The 22,190-nt window shown below is 39.0% G+C and overlaps 1 protein-coding gene across 3 annotated transcripts in view; it reads left to right on the top strand.

Moving 5' to 3' along the window:
- Positions 1-20,678, top strand: part of Lpxn (leupaxin) — a 33,344-nt gene extending 12,666 nt beyond the window's left edge. For all 3 annotated transcript variants that reach the window (XM_051194021.1, XM_051194020.1, XM_051194019.1), the window contains 6 exons: positions 9,859-9,958; positions 12,798-12,965; positions 13,781-13,954; positions 14,071-14,152; positions 19,468-19,616; positions 19,959-20,678. In XM_051194021.1, the coding sequence (XP_051049978.1) occupies positions 9,859-9,958; positions 12,798-12,965; positions 13,781-13,954; positions 14,071-14,152; positions 19,468-19,616; positions 19,959-20,228 (943 nt within the window). In that variant the 3' untranslated portion in view covers positions 20,229-20,678. The remainder of the gene's footprint in view (positions 1-9,858; positions 9,959-12,797; positions 12,966-13,780; positions 13,955-14,070; positions 14,153-19,467; positions 19,617-19,958) is intronic.
- Positions 20,679-22,190: the final 1,512 nt, after the last annotated feature.

The following is a 22,190-nucleotide window of genomic DNA, read 5'->3' on the forward strand; positions in this document are numbered from 1 at the left end:
ATTTCAAAATTTAAAGTTATCAGGTAAGTATTATTAGTATTTGCAATTATTTGGTTTTTAAATATTATTATTGAACTTGCTCTAAAGTGTGTCTCTTCCCATAGCCTTAGAATGCGGGCAGAACCCTTCTAAGCTGACTTGGCAGCTTCTCAAGATATCTTTCCTCCAGACAGGTGTCCAGGCTGGGGCGCGGCAGGGGAGGGGAGGGGAATCTCTACATTTTCTTTACCACCTGAAAATGATGGAAAGTTCCAGAGTCAGCACAGATGTTTTGACACTTAAGTTCCAGGTGTCATGCAACAGTGCTCGAAAGAGGAAACACACCTGAATAAACTTAAGCAAGGGTCCAACAAAGTCAATGCTAGGACTAGGGCTACATTAAAACAAGAAGGGTCCATCACAGACAAATGAGTGTGTACTTCTACTTTCTAGGTCTGTTTGAAGTATAAGGGTGTCTCTTTAGTAAAAGTTATACATGGAATTGATTCACTTGCTAAACCATTTTCTCTTAGTTAAAGAGAATCTGCATTCTAAAACAGACTGGAAACAGAAAGGCCACCTCTTTGGTTTCTCTCTTTAATTGTATCTTTCATTAAAACAAATTATGTTCTTTTTTAAGGATTTGTGCTTGGAATAGAGTGTTCCACTGCACTATCTGGTCTCAGAATCACAGCACATAGAGCACAAATGGGAGGCTAAAACAGAGAAAGGATTTGAGGTACATGAAGTCATTTAAAAACTTCCCAGCTGAGGTCACTTTCTACTGAGGTGGGAGGGAACCTAGTTTAATAATACACATTACCTATTTGTTCCAGCTCAAGGAAGTAGTGGGTGAACACTTCTCCATTGTCTTCGCCTTCCTGTTGTAGTTAAAAAGCAAACAAGAAAACAGTGCCCATATTCAAGAGGCCTCAGCAAATGTGTTTTCTTAAGATGTCAATAGAAATACACGTGAATACTCAAATATATAACATGAAAACCAGTCTGAGCACCAGATACTTTCCAGTATGTCTGGAATTGTGATCAATTATTTGCTCACAATCCTATCCTATGGACACCCTCCTGCTATAGCACTGGGTCACTGGCCCCCATCCTTTTTTTTTTTTTTTTTTTTTTTTCCTATGCTTTGTTAGTTAGGGCCAGGCCATTTTTGTGAAGGTCTTTCCTTTAACTTGTTTTTCTAGATTTTTGTTCTCCCCAAGCTTATAGCCAATTCTATATATAGGCTCACACTAACAGACTGCCCCCTCAGCACACACACACACACACACACACACACACACACACACACACACACCAGCCAGCTATCAGAGATAGCTTGACTGTAAGCAAAATACATGGGCTTGTTCATCAGTCATGTGGTATAGAACCTCCTCTTTTTTTCTAAAATATATAAGGGACTCCCTCTGCCCTGTGGATCTGAACTCTCCTCAGAGCCCCCACAGTGCTGCCTTCTGCTTGTTGATCTATGGCATTAATACTTCCTTAAATAAATCCTACCCAAAAAGCAGTCATCCTTAGGATTGTTCTTGAGCCCTAACTTCTAACCTTCCATGCTTTAGGGATCTGGCACGAGTGGTTGGATATTTGAGGCCCCAGGACAGTTGGCTATCATGAACTGGGACCAACAAGAAGTGCTGGAGAGACTGGTAGATGCAGAGTAGGAAAATGCAGGGCACTTGCCCTGGTCCTGGCCCTTGACTTGCCAGTGTTTCTCAGCAGCTGCATCCCTGTCAGCTGAGCATGACAGTCTGCTGGCATTCCAGTGCACTGAACAGAGGCCCTGCTCTTTGATGATGATGTCATACATTTTGTCCTTTTAACTTAGGGGTGGGTGGTGATGACTTGCTGCTGTGGGTTTCTGGTAATTCCAGTGTCTTTCATTTTGCTTTTTAGCTCCCTAACCATCTGTGTAATTGATTTTCTATATTAATTCTATTTGTTTACTCAAACTTGCTTATATTATCTGGACTTGGATGCTTTTACTGGTATATTATTCATTACCAAGCCACACTTAAATTGGATTTTTGTGTGGGAGAATGATATAAAACCCATCCATAACTATGTGGAACTTTTTAATAAATTTCCTAGGTGGTTGTGATTTTGACCTCTGAACAGTAGCATGACAACACAGAATGCTAAACTCAGAAGCTATATTCCCACATCTGTTTCCACCATATATTCTGGGTTGCATAAATGAGCTGCACACTGCTCTCAGTAAACCTTGAAAGTGTGCTTAGTAGCAACTGTGACTGCAGCACTGGGATGTTTTTAACCACTGTACATCAATGGCAATATGGCAGTAGTTTATAAACATATTTACTACATGAGCATAAAGAGCAGTTCTGGTAATATGGAGGAACAGCTCACAGAATATAACAGGATTAAACATAGGAAAACTCAGCACGATGAAGCACCTTTGTTGGGAAGAGTACATTCTATACATTCTTTCAAATATGTGTGTATTGTGGTCTGTATTATTACAGTCTCCAAATTACAAAGTAGCTGTGGCTCATGATGTAACAAAGCACTTTTGCTACATTTAAAAAGCCAGAAACAGATCAGATGTCTCTAATGTGAAGTTTCTCTCTTTTCAAGAATATTTCCTATAATGGTCCTTTAATTTGTAACCGTCAGCTCTTCAAGTTTTCATTTTCAAGCAGAATAGTATATTGCTGGGTCAGCTAATGCTAGAGAATCTTGACAATGGCCCCTTGTTTTTATATGCTGTACATGGACTCTAGGTTAAAAAAGTGTGGGCATTTCTTTGAACATGAACAAATTTTCATTTGTGAAGTCAGGAGGCTTTATGAATAAGCAGGCCCAGGTAAAAATTGACATTTGGAGCTGGGGAGATACCTCAGCAGGTAAATATTACTTGAAATGTTTTTTAATCTTTGGCTCTTTTGGAGGCGCCCACCACCCAGTTCCCAAATAAATCATAGAAAGTCTTATTATTACTTATGAGTGCCCAGGCTTATCTTGGCTTGTTTCTTGTCAGCCTTTCTTGTCTTTAAATTATCCCATTTACCTTGTTCCTCTGGGCTTTTATCTTTCTTACTTCTGTATATCTTACTGTCCTTACTCCTTGGCTGGCTAGGTGACTGACCCCTGATGGCCTCCTCTGCTTGTTCTCTCATTGAGCCTCCCTTCCTTGTTTCTCCTATTTATAGTCTTTGCCTGCCAGCCCTGCCTATCCTTGTTCATGTCTAACTATTGGCCTTTCAGCTCTTTATTACAGCTATCAGGTGTTATTGTTTGTATGTTTGTTTTTGATAATTTTTAAAAATTTAAATTTGAAACAAGCTTGTTTTACATGTCAATCTCGGTTCCCTCCCCTACCCTCCTCCCCTGTCTTCCCTACCAACTCCCATCCCATCTCCTTTCTGCTCCCCAGGGAGGGTGAGGCCTTAATGGGGAAACTTCAAAGTCTGTCATATCATTTTGAGCAGGGACTAGGCCCTTCCCCATGTGTCTAGGCTGAGACAGTATCCCCCTGTGTGGAATGGGCTCCCAAATTCCATTCGTATACTGGGGATAAATACTGATCTACTACCCAAGACCCCATAGACTCCCCAGTCCTCCTAACTAATGCCCTCCTTCAGGTGGTCTGGGTCAGTCCCATGCTGGTTTCCTAGCTATCAGTCTGGGGTCCATGAGCTCCCACTTGTTAGGTCAGCTGTGTCTGTGGGTTTCTCCAGCCTGGTCTTGACCCCTTTGGTCATCACTCCTCCCTCTCTGTAACTGGATTCCAGGAGTTTGGCTCAGTGTTTAGCTGTGGATCTCTGCTTCTGCTTCCATTGGCTACTAGATGAAGGCTCTACGATGGCATATAAGGTAGTCATCAATCTCATTATCGGGGAAGGCTATTTAAAGTAGTCTCTCCAGTATTGCTTAGATTGTTAGTTGGGTTCATCCTTGTAGGTCTCTGGACATTTCACTAGTGTGAGAGTTTTCTTTAAATCTATAATGGCTTCCTCTAGTATGGTATTTCTTTTCTTGCTCTCTTCAGTTCTTTCCCTGACTCAATCTTCCTGCTCCCACACGTCCTCCTCTCCTCTCCTCTCCTCTCCTCTCCTCTCCTCTCCTCTCCTCTCCTCTCCTCTCCTCTCCTCTTCTCCTCTTCTCTTTCTCTTAACTCCCTCTCCCTTCCCCCATGCTCCCAATTTGCTCAGGAGATCTTGTTCCTTTCCCCTTCTCTGGGGGACCATGTATGTCTCTCTTAGGGTCCTCTTAGTTTCCTAGCTATTCTGTTGGTGTGGATTGTAGGCTGGAAATCCTTTATGTTTAAAATCAATATATGAGTGAGTACATACCATGTTTGATTTTTTGTGACTGGGTTACCTCATTTAGGATGGTTTCTTTTAGTTCCATCCATTTGCCTGAAAATTTCAAGATTCCATTGTTCCCTCCCTGTAGTACTCCACTGTGTAAACATACCACTTTTTTTTTTTTTTTAATTTAAATCCACTCTTCAGTTGAGGGGCATTTAGGTTGCTTCCAGTTCTGGCTGCTATGAATATAGTTAAGCAGATGTCCTTGTATGAATGTGCATCTTTTGGGTATATGTCTAAAAGTGGAATTACTGGATCTTGATGTAGATTGCCATTTTCCTGAGGAACCACCATACTGATTTCCAAAGTGACTGTAGGAGTTTGCACTCCCACCAGCTGTGGAGGAATGTACACCTTTCTCCACATCCTCTCCAACATAAACTGTCTTTGGTATTTTTGATTTTAACCATTCTGACAGGAGTAAGATAATATCTCAGGGTTGTTTTGATTTTCATTTCCCTGATGGCTAAGTGTCTTATAGCCATTTTAGATTCCTCTATTGAGAATTCTCTACTTAGTTCTGTACCTTACATTTTAATTGGATTATTTGGTGTTTTGATGACTAGTTTCTTGTGTTCTTTGTATATTTTGAAAATCAGCCCTCTGTCAGATGTGGGGTTGGTGAAGATCTTTTCCCATTCTATGGGCTGCTGTCTGTTTTTTCTTGTTGACTGTGTCCTTTGTCTTACAGAAGCTTTCAATTTCAGGAGGTCAAAAATCCGGTGTTCATAGGCGTGGGGGGGGGGTTAATATCAGGGTTTTCAATTCAATTCCACTGGTCTGCCTGTCTATTTTCATGCAAATACCAAGCTGTTTTCAGGACTATAGCTCTATAATAGAGCTTGAAGTCGGGGATAGTGATGCCTCTTGAAGTTTCTTTATTGTACAGGGTTGTTTTGGCTATCTTGGCATATATATATATATATATATATATATATATATATATATATATATGTTGTGTTTTCAACGTCAGTGAAGAATTGTGCTGGGATTTTGGTGGGGATTGCATTGAATCTTTAGATTGCTTTTGGCAAGATTGCCATTTTTACTATGTTGATCCTACCTATCCAAGAGAATGGGACATCTTTCCATTTTTAGGTATGTTCTTTAATTTCTTTAAAGACTCGAAGTTCTTAGTATATAGAACTTTCACTTGTTTGGTTAGCATTACCCCAAGATATTTTCTGTTTTTTTTGGGGGGCGGCTATTGTAAAGGGTGATGTTTCTCTATTTCTATCTCAGCCCCTTTATCATCTGTATATAGTAGGGCTACTGATTTTTTTTTTTTGAGTTAATCTTGTATCCTGCTGGTTTGCTGATAGAGTTTTTTGGGTCGCCTATGTAAACTATCATATCATCTGCAAATAGTGACAGTTTGACTTCCTCTTTTCCAATTTGTATCCCCTTGATCTCATTTTGTTGTCTTATTGCTCATGGAGAGAGTGGGCAGCTTTGTCTTGTTCCTGATTTTAGATGAATCACATTGAGTTTCTCTCCATTTAGTTTTATGTTGGCTATTGATTTGCTGTATATTGCTTTTATTATGTTTAGGTATGTTTCTGTTATCTCTGATCTGTTCATGATCTTTATCATGAAGGGATATTTGATTTTGTCAAAGACTTTTTCAGCATCTAATGAGGAGTTGGGAGAAAGAGAAGGGGAGAAGAGGAGTGGGTAGGAAGACATGACATACCAGGAAGATTGGGTCAGGGGGAAGAATAGAGGAGAACAAGAAAAGAGATAACATAATAGAAGGAGCCATTATAGGTTTAAAGAGAAATCTTGCACTAGGGACCTACAAGGATGACCCCAACTAACAATCTAAGCAGTAGTGGGGAGGGTACCTTAAACACCCTTCCCTGTTAATGATATTGATAACTACCTTAAATGCCATCCTAGAGCCCTCATCCAGTAGCTGATGGAAGCAGAATCAGACATCCTCAGCTGTTTACTGAGCCGTACTCCTGGAATCCAGTTGAAGAGAGGGAGAAGTAATGAGCAAAGGGGTCAAGCCCAGACTGGAGAAACCCACAGAAATAGCTGACATGAATGAGTGGGAGCTCGTGGACCCCAGACTGATAGCTGGGAAATAGCATAAGACTGACCCAGACTCCCTGAATGTGGGTCTCAGTTAGGAGGCCTGGGCAGTGTATGGTACCTCTGACAATGGAACCAGAATGTATCCCTAGTGCAGGAACGTTCTTTGGGAGCTAATTCTCCATGAAGGGATACTCCCGTAGCCTAGAGATATGGGGTAGGGCTTAGGCCCTACCCCAAATTACTTGACAGGCTCTGATGATCCCTCATGAAAGGCCCCACTCTCCCTGGAGAGTGGATGGGGGATGGGATGGGGGTCTGTAGGGCACATGGGAGGTATAATGAACTGGGATTGATATGTAAAATAAGAAAAAATATTAAATAAAAATGCCTTAATGGCTCTAAGTCTTTAACATTATCCATTTCCGATCGATATGTAAAATAAGAAAAACAAAAAAAAATGTAGATCAAGGAGAAAATGTGGTAGAAAGTAACCAAGATGCTGATAGTTCTGAAGTCATGAGTCCTTGTAGATTACAGTCCAGAGATTTATTCTAAATAAAATCAGAATTTAGATTTGGAGATTAAAAAAATTAAATATTCAATTCTACTCACTTGTTCATGTATTTGATGTGCTGAGGGTTATACATTTATTTTGTTCTACACAGATTTTTTTACTAATTGAGCCCATTAAATATATTTCTGACACTTTAAAGTGCCTCATGCAATATACTGGATCTTTACAGGTAGGTGTAGGGTTCAGCTTCTGGATTTTTTAGTCTACTCCCTTGTTCAGTTTGCTCTGTTACCATTGCACACATTTATTTATTGTTGTTTACAAGTGTTTATTGATAATTGTTGCTCCTAATTACCTTTATTTTATAAAATGTTACCTTTATTGGAACAACCTTTATCTTCTGAAATTTGTTTCTATTTTTGTTACTTTTGATACAGTGTCTCTATTTCCTTGCTTGCTTTGAAACTCACAGAGACCTACCTGTCTCTGCCTTACATTTGGAAGGATTACAGATGTGGGTCACCATGCCCAGCCTTTTAAACATTATAATTTTTTGGGGTGTGGTGTCCTAGCCTATAAATTTTAAAAGTAATCTTTTTGATAACTCAAATAATTCTTCTGGGATTTTTATGGAATTTTATTGAATTTGAAGTGGGAAAGTAAAACATAGTGTACATCTCCATTAATGTGAGTTTTTTCTCTGATTTATGGTACATATTCAGTGTTTACAAAATAATATACAGGGTACATATAGATAGTGAATGTTTCCTTTAATGAAATGTGGCAATGCATTATGATAAAAATATTATTTATATTCTAAGAGATTGGAACTTTTGCTGTATTTCACAGTCAGTGTTAATAGTACACTTTGAGGTCACTTAAGACTTAACTTGCTGCATACTCAGCCTGTTTGTTTGACATACTTTCAAGAGAACAATGTAACAACTAACCTTACTTGCCTTCAATTTCCCATGCAATCAAGTTTGATAACCTAAGCAAATGCATAGCTGTAATCTTAATGTACTCGATACCTGAGTAATGCATGCGTGTTATGATAATCATTTGCTAAAAACAGAACAAAGGTTTATAAAATGAATATCCACTATAAATGTTGAATGAAACATATGGATATTACTTGATAACATTTATTTTTATTATCTGGGTCAGTTTGAGAGGGTGACTTAATCCCTTGTAAAGCTCTTTGAAATATTTTGTAAAGTATTCCTCATTCTTTATTCATGTAGTGCTTTTTGTCATGTTCAAGAAATACACAACAGAAGCAGTTTATTAGAAATGATGGAAGACACAACAAGGAGAGCAAAGAAGAGAATTCAAACGTAGGCTCACTCTTGGCCAAATGACACCAATGACAAGGGCTTTATTGATTTCTGTCCTTAATGCAACAGGAATGAGTTACTGGTGACTCTGAGGTTATTATTAATACACTTAGGTTGATGTAATGTATCTAATGAACAAATTTTTAAATTTAGTAGTTGTTGGAATTTAGGCGTTTGTACTGGCTTGCCTTTGGAGTTCTTACAAGATACGCCCTCAGCTGCTGCCGCCAAGAGCACCACCTGTGCCTATTCACTATGTTCCCCTTTAGAAGGGCTCTGCCCACCTCCCATCCCTCTCTCTTTTTTCCCTCTCTGTTTGTCTGTTCCCCCTAATCCCTCTCCTTCTTCTTTCCCACTGCTCCTTTCCCCAGAGACCAGTCTGCCCCTCCCCTTTCTGCTTTTTATGATCCTTTTCCAATAATAATAATAATAATAATAATAATAATAATAGTAATAATACATCTGATACATCTGCTTGAACTCTGTTGCATGGCATTTTTCTCTCTCAAGCTGCTTTTTAAAAAATTACATCAGTAGGAATCTCAAGTATGAACAATTTTATTTTTAAACCCCAACTTGTACATTAGATCTCTAGATACACATCTGCTACTTTGGATCCTCTGGCCTATATTTCATTTCTTGTCCACTTTCTGACTCCTAGGAACCATTATTTTATTTTATATTTCTATATATTTAATCATTTTATATTCATTTTACGTTTTTACCTTATTTCATTTTGCACAATGTCCTTTAGGCTTATCTATGTTGCATCAAATATCTTGATCTCTTTCTTCTTTAAGACTGAATTATATTCAGTATCTGTGCCATCTGTTACAATTTCACTTTCCTAATTCATTAATTCATCCATCCACAGACATTTTGATTATTTCCATATCTTGGGTATGTAAATAACACTATAAGAAACATAGGGTCACAGAAGAGGGACTGCTGGGTCATATGGTAGTTCTATTTATCATTATTTTTAGAAGCCTTCATATTGTTTTTCATGTTGACTACATGAACCTGCAGAGCACTGGAAGTTTACATTGCTTTTATTTCTCTACACTTTGGCCAGAATTTGTCTCATGTTATGATGGGTATAAAGTGATATCGCATAGTAATATTGGTTTGGCATTTTCCTCGTAATTAATGAGGTTGATCACCTTTTTGTATACCTGATGACTGTTAGTCATTTTTAGAGGAATGCTTATTCAGGTTCCTTGGTTACCTTTAAAACTTTTTATTGTGTATGACTAAATTTTCTTAAAATTTCTATTAAAATACAAGCTATGGCTTTAAAGTTCTGTTCTAAGGTTTCTTGGACTGTAGTAGTTGGAAACATATCCAGCATTTTTCTTTTCTTCATATACTCGAGAACAAATAGGCTATTATCTATCTATAGTTATCTGTCTGTCTATTTGTCTATGTGGCCAAGAAGAGACAGATATATAATGCAGAGAGGTCTTATTTAGATATTTAGAATGACAGGTATTTAAAAATACTCAGTGTCTCTGGTTTTTAGATTCTTATTATAGGTTAATAGGTAAAATTGTATCCTCTGATACTTTATGTGTAACTTAATATTTATTTGAGCTTTCATGTGTTGGTACAACTTTTTTTCTTCTGTTTTTAGTGAGGTCCAAGAGCCAAAGGAATCAGTACCACCTCCTAAAACCTCAGCAGCTGCTCAGCTGGATGAGCTCATGGCCCACCTGAGTGAAATGCAAGCCAAGGTAGGTGCAGTTTGGAGGATAAAGTCTGCATTCCAGAGAGGCACCAAGTTAGACTGGTCGGTTCTTCATCCCCTGCTTGGGAATTCTAAGGTGGTGTTCATTTTCCTAGATAACATTTAATTCAGTGGAAAAACTCATTTGGACATGAGAGATAGCATGATATATATATACACACACATACATACATACATACATACATATATATATATATATATATATATATATATATATATGCCTTGACCTGGAGGAGATTGGGGTGTTCTTGATATAGTCAGTCATAAAATCTGCAATGGTTTTAGAATAAATGGCTTGTGGTTTTCCAAAGTGAGTGGAGCAAACTCTAGGGATTGTGATAGGTTAAGTGGATTTTATCAGAGCAGTTGTGATGATAGGATTTAGGATAGACACTGAAGAAGAAGAGAGGTTTGGACACATAATGATATGAGTTGGAGAGATCCCTGAGGGCAGAGGCTGCACTGAATGCATGGTAATACAGAGTCCATTAAGGATATATGCCTGAGCAGGACAGGAGCCAGTGGGCAGGCTGAGACATGGGGCAAGGGAGGCCAAAGTAGAAGGATTAGTTCTGAGACCATACTGAGATAAAATGTGTGGGTTTCTTTTTTATTTTTTCTTTCTTTTTGTCTATAGAGTAAAAATGGCAAACTCATGGGTCCTGGCACAGAGAGACAGACAGAGAGAGAGAGAGAGAGAGAGAGAGAGAGAGAGAGAGAGAGAGAGAGAGAGAGAGAACCAGATCAAGAGTCTTAAGCATTTATCAAAATCAAAGGCATAGATCTAGAATTCTTAATATAGAGAACCCAACCTTTTAAAATCTGGTTGGAAGTTAAGGTGCATAGCTGTGAAATCAGTATGATATACTTAAGGCAGATTGTTAAATTGTGTATGGTATAGGAGGGCAGGGACTGTATTTGTACGAGACTCCCAAAATCCCACTTAGTACCTATCACACAGTGAGAAAGTGATACATAGTTTTTGGAGGGACAAAACGAGATTCTCTGATGGCTAATATTGTATAATTAGCTAACATCTGCACCAACATTGAATGAATTGATTTGTGCTTCATAGTTGATGATGCTAGAAAAACAATCATTAAGAAATTCATGCTGTATTTTCTTGTTAAGGTGTGTCTTTGTGTACTTAAATTTTAACTTAAAAAGTATGTTTTAAAACTAAACAACACATATACAATACACAAAATCAAAAGTACAAAAATGCTTACAGTAAACCATTTCCTTATCATTTGTTCTGGATTGTCTCATTCTGCCCCCTGCAGGGCGTCAGGATATTCTGCATTTTACATATGTGTCTGGAAGTATTTTGGAATATGCAAACAAGAGACATAGATGGGGAGAATAAATTGTTATATTTTTAATTAGCTTTTTTCACATGTAAAATTAGTAACTGTTTTGGTACCTCTGGACATTAATCCTTTGGATAGATACCTCTCAAACACTAACTTCCATTATATAAAGGGGAGGAAAGAAATCTGTATGAGGATCATTTTTTTGAAGGGAAATGAGCATAATGGGTGAGAATATTATAGGCAGTGAACATCAAATAACTAGAGGCCTGAAGTCAGATATTAGCAGAGCCATTCAGGAGAATGTTGGGAACCCACCTGCTTTGACAAGAAGGTTTTTTTAACTGTGAAATAGAAAATGAGATTGGGAAGACAATGTGAGGGTTGTGGGTGTGAAGCTGTGAATATACATTTGATGATAAAATAATTTGATGGGCAGGCAGTGGAGAGCCACTGTATTTACCTGACCAGATAAACATTAGGCAGGTAGATAGTAGCAACAGCCCATAAAGGAGAGAACATGAAATGAGGAGGGAAAAAAATTAGACTGTGTGTCTGTGTCTATGCAAAACTGACTTGAGTAATTTGTAATAATAAGTTTGTATCTGTCTTTGAATAAATGCAATCTCACTACCTTCTCACTTAACACTAGCTTTAAACATTATACAAATCATTAGTAAGTATTATAATCTTCCCTCATTCTCAGATTTGCCACCCTTAGTCAGACTTACCACCTTAGTATACAAATCAAACTTTTGCCATAAAGGTCCCAGGTGACTTTTGGTTTCTTTTCACACTCTCATGTATGTTCACTCTTAGTGCTTTTGTTTTGGCCCTGTTGATCTTTTAACTTTTTTTCCAGTGTGCCAAATGGTTTCACCCCTTGGACCTTCTTTCTCTTTTGGAATGACCGCCTCACTAATGTAGGTATTTCTGGGTTCTTGAGTTCATATGCTCAAGTACTTGTGCAGAGGCACTTTCCTCTAAATAATTTCCTACTGACCACACCACCCACCATCACAACTATCTATTATATAACATGCAACTTTTTTCCTGTATTTGTTGGTTACCTGCCACTCATAGAATGAAAATTCCATGAGGCAAGAAACTTTGCATGCTTGTATACTGCTTCATAACAAGTTCCTGGAATACTGTCTGTGACAAATTAGGTGCTTGGCAACTAATACATGAATAAAAGGAAGAGATGACTAATTTTCACCTGGGGTCACTGCAAGAGCTACAAAGAGTACAATCTTCGTACATTTGATACAGATTACAAGTAAATGGCAAGTGATCAGATTTCGTTTTGCTCAAGGAATTTAAAAAGAGATGGAAATAAAAGTGTATTTTTTTTTGTTTGTGTTCATGTTGTGTGTCTCCAGTACTTGAAGGAAGGTTAGGGGATGGCAACAAGATCAGTCATCAGAGATGAAAGGATAGGTTGTATAGCAAATGCCAGAATGAATAAAGGTGCACACAGGGTGATTTCTATTTATGGTTCTTTCCTTGTCCAAGGTTTCAGTGACAGCAGATGGCAGCAGTAAACAATTACCAGACAAGCAGGACCACAAGGCGTCATTGGACTCAATGCTTGGGGGTTTGGAACAGGAACTCCAAGATCTTGGGATTGCCACGGTGCCCAAGGGCCACTGTGCTTCCTGCCAGAAGCCAATTGCTGGGAAGGTGGAGTGATCCAGGATGTTGGTCCAATCAATCTCTCTCTCTCTCTCCCCCTCCCTCTCCCTCCTCCCTCCCTCCCTCTCTCTCTCTCTCTTTCTCTCTCTCTGTTTTCAAGAATGGCTCTTTCTCTTTGTATTCTAAGGTATTTTAGTAATCGTTAACAACCATTAACTGCTTATAGCATTCTAGACCCTAAGCTAAGTGCTCTGTAAATATTCCTGCATTTAGTAGTTGAATCAACCTTTAAGGAGGATTTATTATCATGTCTTTTGCAAAAACAAGGAAATCAAGAGCTCAGAGACATTGGCTGCCAAGACCGAGATCTGGTAAGAAAAAAAGCAAAGAGAACATTTGAGTCCAGGATTGTCTAGCTTCTGAGTTTGAATTCCTAATCATTTTTATTCACTGCTCTTACTGAGGTGGCCTTTCTCACTGCTCCCTCTCTTCAGACATTTCTGGAGTTGAATTTATTCATTGCAATTCCAGCTAAATGTAACTTTAATCAGAGATACAGAGACATACTCTGAATCGTTATCACCAAATCCACAGCACAGGGCTTTCCAACTGAACTCTGGAAGGTTGAGAGGCGAGGTGTTCAAAGTCGAGGCGTAAAATCTATTTGGCTTCTTGATTAGTCAGGATGGCACTTCTGTCCCTTTTACTATCCTTTAAGCATGGTCTCAGATGGCCTTAGGGTAATCTAGGTCTGGGCCTTGTTACTGTATAACTCAGGTCGTCTACATGGAATGCAGCATGCAGAGTGCCCTCTAGAGGTGCATTCTACTGCACTGCCATGTCAGGCTCTGTTGTATCCCCAGGTGATCCATGCTCTAGGGCAATCCTGGCACCCAGAGCACTTTGTCTGCACCCACTGCAAGGAGGAGATTGGCTCCAATCCCTTCTTTGAACGGAGTGGCTTGGCTTACTGTTCCAAGGACTACCACCACCTGTTCTCTCCACGCTGTGCCTACTGTGCTGCTCCCATCATGGATGTGAGTAACTCCCTACCCTGCCAGCTTGCATGAAGTGTCTGATCACCCATTAAGAACACTAGCATGTTTTGTAGCTTCGAAGCCTCCCAATACTTCTCCATGTGTCTTGTTTCCAGAAAGTGCTGACAGCAATGAACCAGACATGGCACCCAGAACACTTCTTCTGCTCTCACTGTGGAGAGGTGTTTGGTGCAGAAGGTAAGAGGGGAGACTCTAACCAACCCCAGGGGGAGAAATGGGAAGGTGAGCAGCACTGTTCCTTGGGGACCGGTCTATCTCTGCTGGGTTCCTGTTCTCAGAACTGCCCCTTACCAGCCAATTCCATGTCTAGATGTCATCTCTCTACCTTTCCCTAACAATGCTATCTTTAAATTGACTTTGTTTTTTTTTTAAATTAAAGAAGTGAAAATTCATCATTTAAAGACAGATTGTGGCCTCAGGAGATGGCTTGGTAGGTGAAGCACTTGATGCGCAAATATGAAGAAGACCTGAGTTTGAATCCCTAGCATCTGCTTAAAAGCTAGGCCTGGCAGCACAAGTGTTCCTACCAGACATGTGAGGCAGACACAGGAGAATCCTTAGAAGTTCGTAGGCTACCTAGCCTAATGTACACAATGCAAACAGAAGAGACTGTCTCAAACATGGAAAGAAATAACTGCCATCAGAGTTATTATGACTTCTATACATGAATCATGGTACATACATACTCACACAAACATGAAAACACATATACCCCCCCACATTGAGTTCCTATTAAAGTTATGAATCAATTTTTCCCTTGGAATTAAAATTTGAGTTGCTTTCCTCTAGTTTAATTTTCACTATACTTACTGTGAATTTACCTGGTACAACCATGAAACCCTTATCAAAACAGTCAGCCACATCTACTAATAAGTCTGCTCCATTTTATGTTGTTGGTGATCTGGCTGGCAAGAGAGGCCAACCTTCTGCTCCAACCTGAAATGCTTTTGTCCTAAGTAGTAGTCATTCTGGTCCTTCTCCTGAATGTCCCCCTGGCTGTTACTGCCTTTCTCTTCAGATCCTCTGTTTTTTCTTTTCTTCCTTCTTTGAGTGTATTTTGATAACTTCATACTCTTGTAACATGCATCCTGATAACTATAACTCCCTCTCTAATCTCTCATCTGCCTCATTTTACCTCCTCCCTCCTGAAAAGCACTCTTTCCACACAGATGACTTTTTGTTGCTGATTTTTTTTTATTTGATTGTTGAGACCCACTGAAGAGAGCTTCAATGGCAGAGATGCTGTCAAATTGCCAGCTCTTCTTAATTCTCCTTTCCCCTCTCCCAGTGGAGAGCTTGACTCATTTCTTAGGTATGCTACAGCACCCAGAGTCTCTACTAAATAGTTTCAAATAGTCCCTGTGTTTTGTGACACAGACTTTGAGCCAGTCCTATCTAAAGCTGAGGAGGACTTTGCATTCAGTTACTGGGAAATCTCATGCCGAGGATCCCAGCACTGAAAGTGGATATCCCTTTCAGCCTTAGTTCCTGAGTTAGAGGCCACTCCTGTAATTTATATTATAAAAACAAACAAATAAACAAAACAGCAACCACCAAAACCCCTTACCGATATTGCATAGTGGCATCTCTTCCCCATTTCTCCTTTTCTTTGTGATTCTTCCATAATTTAGATAATTCCTTACCCATTTTTATTCTGTCACTACTTTTTGAATTACCTCAGCATAGAGTTCTATAGGAATTATGTTTAATATACAGTGGAAACTGTTTGCACTCATAATTCTTAAGACTACATTTAGCTTCCATAATTGAGAGGTTTTCATTAAGATTTTATCTTCATATTTTATACTACCCAAATTTTCATTGCAGTTTTATTTTTTCTGTGAGTTTGAGCATGCCATAATGTACACGTGGTGGTCAGAAGAAAAAAAGGCAAGTCAGTTTTTACCCTCTGCCACATAGTTCCCAATGATTGAACACAGGTCCTCAGGCTTGGCAGTAAGAGCCTTTGCCCCCTGAACCATCTCACCAGCCCTGTTTTATTTTTTCTATGTGACCCTTTTCAACAGTTTGCAAGGATGTATTTTTCTGAATAGTCCTTCATTTTTTTTTATTGTTCCTTCTGTTTTTGGAGCAGCAGAGTCAGGCTGACTTCAGGTTTATTATGTATATGATTATGACCTCCTACACTTCGTAGGTGCACACATGCATGTGGATACTGGAGGGAAAATATGTATAACATTGTGTATGTGTGTGTGTGTGTGTGTGTGTGTGTGTGTGTGTGTGTGTGCGTGTGTGCGCGCGTGTATGTATGAGATAAGGCCTGAAGCTTGCCAAGTAGGATTGGTTATCTGTTGAGTCCCAAGATACCCATTTCTGGATTACAAATATGTGTCATTATGCCTGGTTTATTTATTTGTTTGTTTGCTTGCTTGCATATTTATTTGTTTGGTGGGTTCTGTCTGGGGAATCTAACTCAGTTTCTTGTCTTGTGTTTACAAGGCAAGCACTTTATTGAGACATCTGCCCTAAAATAAAACTAGAAGGTTGAAGGGATAGAATTTGAATTCAGGTCTCATTTCTGTAAGTTCCACACCACACTTTAGCTAACACATTCTAACTGCTGTTTGACTTAGATTCAATTCTCCTATTGATAGATCTCCTTACTTTCTGAGTATCAACTTGTATTTTACTGTGCAATAGAGCCAGAAGCAGTAGCACTGACATAATGTACTAACAAAGTTCTTTGTAGCGATTTGCCTGTGTACTGGAGCTTGTTCAATGCACTTAATAAATCAGTAGGTCTTTCATGTCCACATTGCACTTTAATTAGGCAACATTTTTTTATTGAGTAAATCTAAGTCACACTAAAATTATCCTGTTTGACTATATCAATAGCAATAGAAATATGAGAATTAATTAGAGTAAATTAATAAATAACCATTAAATGAACACTGCTTCTTGCAGAATGCTTTTCTCTAAGCATAATAGCCATCCTCTCCATCTGGGCAGGGGTGGCTACTTGCCTGAGACCCTAATAGGGCTTGTTGGCTGTAGGTATTCCTTCATAGAAAAGGTTTAGGAGGGTCACTTTAATGTGATTCTGCTCTAGTGGTACATGGTCTCATGCTCTCAAGAGAACATATAGTGCGTGTAAGGTTAGTGGAAGAAGAAACTCCATCTATGCAGCTATAGGAAAGTTATTATCCATGTTCAGAAAGACGTCCTGGTGGTGTGGGTCTTTAGGGTTACACTCTTTCTATAATCCCAGTGAATGCAGTGATTCCCTCAGTTGGACTTTGGTGTAATCGTATATTGATTTATCATTGAGGACCTGTGAGGAGAGGTGGACAGCACTGTTCATTGATAATTATGATATAGAAATTGCCTGGAAACAGCAAAGGGCACATTTGAAGAACAGCCATAGATACATTAAAAAAAAAAAGTTCAGCTGTAAGTATGACTGGGAAGCATTTCTAGTTTCATTGTTCTTGAATTGGGTTCCTCCTAACCTGACAGGGTTCATTGGGTCATTAAGATTTAAAATAAGCATGAAATTGCACTGAAAACATATAGTAATAGAGAGACATGGCAATGGATCCATTTATTATCTAGAACCTCCTTTTGGTTTATAGTTCCATTCTTTTCACTGGCTTTCTTGTAAATGGGTCTCCTCCTGTATGGTCAGTCCATTAATTAGATAGCATCCTGACTTTTATTCCAGGATGCATAGACACATACAGAGTTTCAATAATGACAGTTAAACCATGGAACCTCCAGGGAAATTAAACTCATCTGCATTCTTCTTCAGTTCAGAGAATCCCTCTTTAAGGCTCAAGTTTCTAAATACATTGGTCCTTAGCATTTTTCCTAAGGGACTATGTCTTTGGTGCTACCCATCTTTCTTTTTAATTGTTCATTATCTCAGCCATGCAGGTGCTCTTTAATTTCCCCAGTGGCCAAGAGTCACACTGGAGTAATAACACTCTTCCTGTCTCTGTGGTAACTTTTAATTGTCAGTGTCTCTCATTCACTCTCGTGAGGTAATTGGCCCCAGAGAGAGCCTTTGGGACAGTAATGCTGAAACTTTCCCAATTTATTGGGTTACTAAGTATGGGGACATTACAGCAAGTTTGGTGGATTGCTTTGATCCCCCCCCACCCCCAAGGCTCACCCAAGTTGACATGGAGGCTGTTACTCTCCTACTGTCTCACTCTGGAGACCAACTGCTCTGCAGATTCCTAAATGGGGTTCATACCTAGGTTAGGTGGCATGCCTTGCAGCTTTCTTAAGAAATACCAACTTACATCACTTGGCATTTAAAAAATGCAGACTCTTCAGTACCATCCCAGACACATGGTATAAAAACTGGGCAGGAAGGGGTGGTGTAGGAAGGAACTAGCAATATACATTTTAACAAATTCTCAGGTGAGTGAAGCATGCTGAAATTAAAAAGAGTACTGTTTTACACAAAAGCAAAACAGATGCTTGTGGGTCTTTTTCCTTAAATGGCAGGGGAGGGGGGGTTGACATTCACTTTTCTTTAAACAGACTCTAGAAATCTTTTGAATGGGTCAGAAAAGAAAAAGAAAAGTAAAGCAAGAGGAACAACACAGGGCAGATATAAAATTACTAGTTTGGATTCTTAGGTTTATTGGCCTTTTAATTTTGCAAGCTCATCCATTTTTTTTTTAAGAGAAGGAATAACTGAGTGAAGCAAGCTACATCTAACAGTGACAAGAACTAAAGGCAAAAGAGAAACTAAGTGATTTGGGTCAAAATCCCCTGACTTCCTAGTATACTTTTGTGATCTGATTTTTAGAGTGTTTCTTGAGTAGGCAGCTTGATCAATCCACTAAACACACATTGTTGCATACCACTAGACTGGTGAGGCACAGGGTAGATTCTCATCTTTACAGTTTTGGTTAGGATATTCACACTTAGTTGACCTCTCAGTTCCCATGGGGAGCAAGTTTAGGATGCATTTAAGTTAGGGGTGGGATATGAATTTTATCTTCTCCACTGAGTAGTTTGCAATGGATAACTTATCAAAGATAATTACTATTTTGTGTTATTGTATTTTAAAATATTTTAAACATTGGGGTAATGTGGCAAGACCAATGGTACCTAGTTTTTCTCAGAGCTAATGTTCAGTGAGGGAAGGCAGACGCAGACCATGATTAAAAATAAAGTAAGTGCTATAAAGACAATGAAAACAGATGATCTGACAAAGAAGAACTGGGTTGATGCCTCTGAGAAGATGATTATCTGAGTGGACTTATAGTTACATCAACGTCAGGGACATAACTTCAGGCCAAGGAAACAGTTTGTATCAAGGTGTTAAGGAGAAATAGCCCTTAATACTTAGGCTGTGATCCAGGTTCAATGCTGACAGATACCTGTATTATCTCCTTTTTGAACATGGGGATCCTAAAGTTGGGAGAGGTGACAATAATGGCCTTATGTCTTCTTCTAATATAGTTTTAAAGGACTAAGAAACTGCAACTATGAATCTTTGACTTTTATCTTTTTAGGCTTTCATGAGAAGGATAACAAGCCATATTGCCGAAAAGATTTCTTAGCCATGTTCTCACCTAAGTGTGGTGGCTGCAACCGCCCAGTGTTGGAAAACTACCTTTCAGCCATGAACACTGTCTGGCACCCAGAATGCTTTGTGTGTGGGGTTTGTATGCTCAATTACCTTCACTTTTAGGGAAAATCAAAGAGTATTCTTCCCTGAGAGAACTAGTTGCTACTTAGTAAGATGGATTCTAGTCCAAGGTGAGGGATCCATGTTAGTTTTATTTACTTAGAAAAATAGCACACAGCACCCATTGTGAGCATTTGGTGGTCAGTTTTGCAAATGTGTAAATCTAGCTTTTGTTTGTCAAGTACCTGAGATAAATCCTACAACTGGCAGGTAACTGGCAGGGATTTTGAAGATGAAAGTTTTATTTGGTGGCATTATCTCTTGACATGCACTCTTGACATGCATTTCTTTTGCCTGTATTCACTCAATCCTCAGGACTGCTTCTGCAGTTTTTCTTCTGGCTCCTTCTTTGAACTGGATGGCCGTCCATTCTGTGAACTTCATTACCATCACCGGCGAGGGACCATCTGCCGTGGCTGCGGGCAGCCTATCACTGGCCGCTGCATCAGTGCCATGGGGCACAAGTTTCACCCTGAGCATTTTGTGTGTGCTTTCTGCCTGACACAGCTGTCAAAAGGCATCTTCAGAGAGCAGAACAACAAGACCTACTGTCAAGTCTGCTTCAATAAGCTTTTTTCACAGTAGTCCCCTTCGATCCACATCTGCTTCATGTTGCCTGTAAAACTGAGACCAAGGCAGGGATGAGTATACTTTCTTCTCCTGACCCTCACTCAGTGGGCTAATAGAGTATGAAGAATGAGCAAATAAGGAAATTTCTATATGTTATTAGACTTATAATCTTATTTTTGAAGATACTTATTTTTTAATTGTGTATACACTTATATTTAGATCATTCTATCAAGCCCCTCTGATGACATATTTCTCATGTGCACAATTCTTTCTCACATTTTACCTCTATAGATGCCTCAGATCTTCAACTGTGGGCCCCAGAGTCTGACTCTTTCTTTTCTCTTAGGAGTCATGACACTTACTCTTAAGCCTTTAGTGCCTTCCCTCAATGCATTTTGCTATTTTAAGAGGAAGTATATTTTAACTGACATCTGTGATGAGTAAAGCAGCTTGTGGTTTTGGTGACTCACTGTCATACTCATGTGATAGATAAACTTTGCTTTCTATATTGTAGAACACCAGGTACTATTTGCAGCTAAATTTATACCCCTTCTCTTCTTTCCTTGCATACAGCAGGTATACCCCATTTTAAATCAGAAGAAGGTAAAATAGGGGACCTATTGTTTATAATACTTCTCTTTAGTTTGGGCCTTCAGACATTTTATTTTTCAGACTTTGAATTATTATAAGTCTTTGAATCATTACAAGATGATAAGGCTTTAAAAATTTGTCTTCCCTTTATCTAAAATGATCAATTAAATACCTTACAAATGCTTTTCAAAAATGAAAAATGAAGAATGTGTATCCTTCAAACTTAAAACTGCCTCATGGAGACAAATGTCAGTGCACAGCTTCTCTGAGGAAAAATGTTACAAAATATTATGTGATAGTCCTTTAATTGGATAGGAAAGCCAAGCCACAACCAATTAGTAATTGTTCTCTCAAAACACTTGAGGTTAATTTACAGAAAACTTTACAAGTTGCCGAGGAATCCAACTTTCTTAGAGCCTATTGGTTTGTTTATAAATTAGGCTGCATATAGAACCATGCTTCTGTAAGTGAGGCACTCATTGGGATGGTGTGCTTTATTTTCTTACCACAATCTTAAAAATAATTATATGATTATTTTATTATAGCAAAAGCATAAGGTTTTTCTAGAATCCTAAATTCTGAGATTACAGGCAAAACCCCCTTCATTGGGAGTTTTCTCTCCCTACCCAAAAAAATAATTATGAATGAAAGTGTTATTTTAAGGTTGGTATGAGAATCATACTTCTTAGAGAATTAAAATGGATTAAGTGATTCTTTTTTTTTAAATTTTTAAAATTTATTTTATATAACAAAGTCCATTTAAATGAAAACAAACATTTATAGACAATATTTGGGAATTTGGGCGTTGTTCTTTCCAAACTACTTCCTGCTGGTAAGGGGCTCTGTCATGCAGGATTAGAAGAAGATGTAGAACTCCTGGCTGTAGTCTGTAAGGCTGCTTTGTCCAGCTGTTTTGAATGTAGGATCACCTGGTACTCTCTTTCAGGTGGTCTGGCTTGATCAAACCACATTAGTCTGGAAGGAATCCACATCTTTTCATTTTCTGTGGAAACAAAAATAGAAATCCTTTTCCCCAGTAACTTGTCCTTGAACTTAAATTTATGTGCCTGTACATGTGCTCACACTCAGGAGTAAATGTGCACACTCCTGTGGAAGTCTCTGTCCATGTCTCCGCCCCTCCACATGATGACTTCAGCAGATGCCTAATTCTTGGTCATCAGCAGCCTTGGGACTGGGAGGGAGTTCCGGGTGCAGGATTGCTGTCCCTTCCAGGAAGGAGCAAGACTCGGGAGGGGGAGCCGTCTTACTTGAGATCCCACCAGAGGTGGTAATGGGCTTCTGCTCAAATCCCATAGGGGTACTCTGAAGACCAACTAAAGCAGGAAGGTTTGTAAAGGTTGACACTCGGACAGGGCCTATGTAGGC

The sequence above is a fragment of the Phodopus roborovskii genome, unplaced genomic scaffold (assembly GCF_943737965.1).
Source record: "Phodopus roborovskii unplaced genomic scaffold, PHOROB, whole genome shotgun sequence".
Taxonomy (NCBI): domain Eukaryota; kingdom Metazoa; phylum Chordata; class Mammalia; order Rodentia; family Cricetidae; genus Phodopus; species Phodopus roborovskii.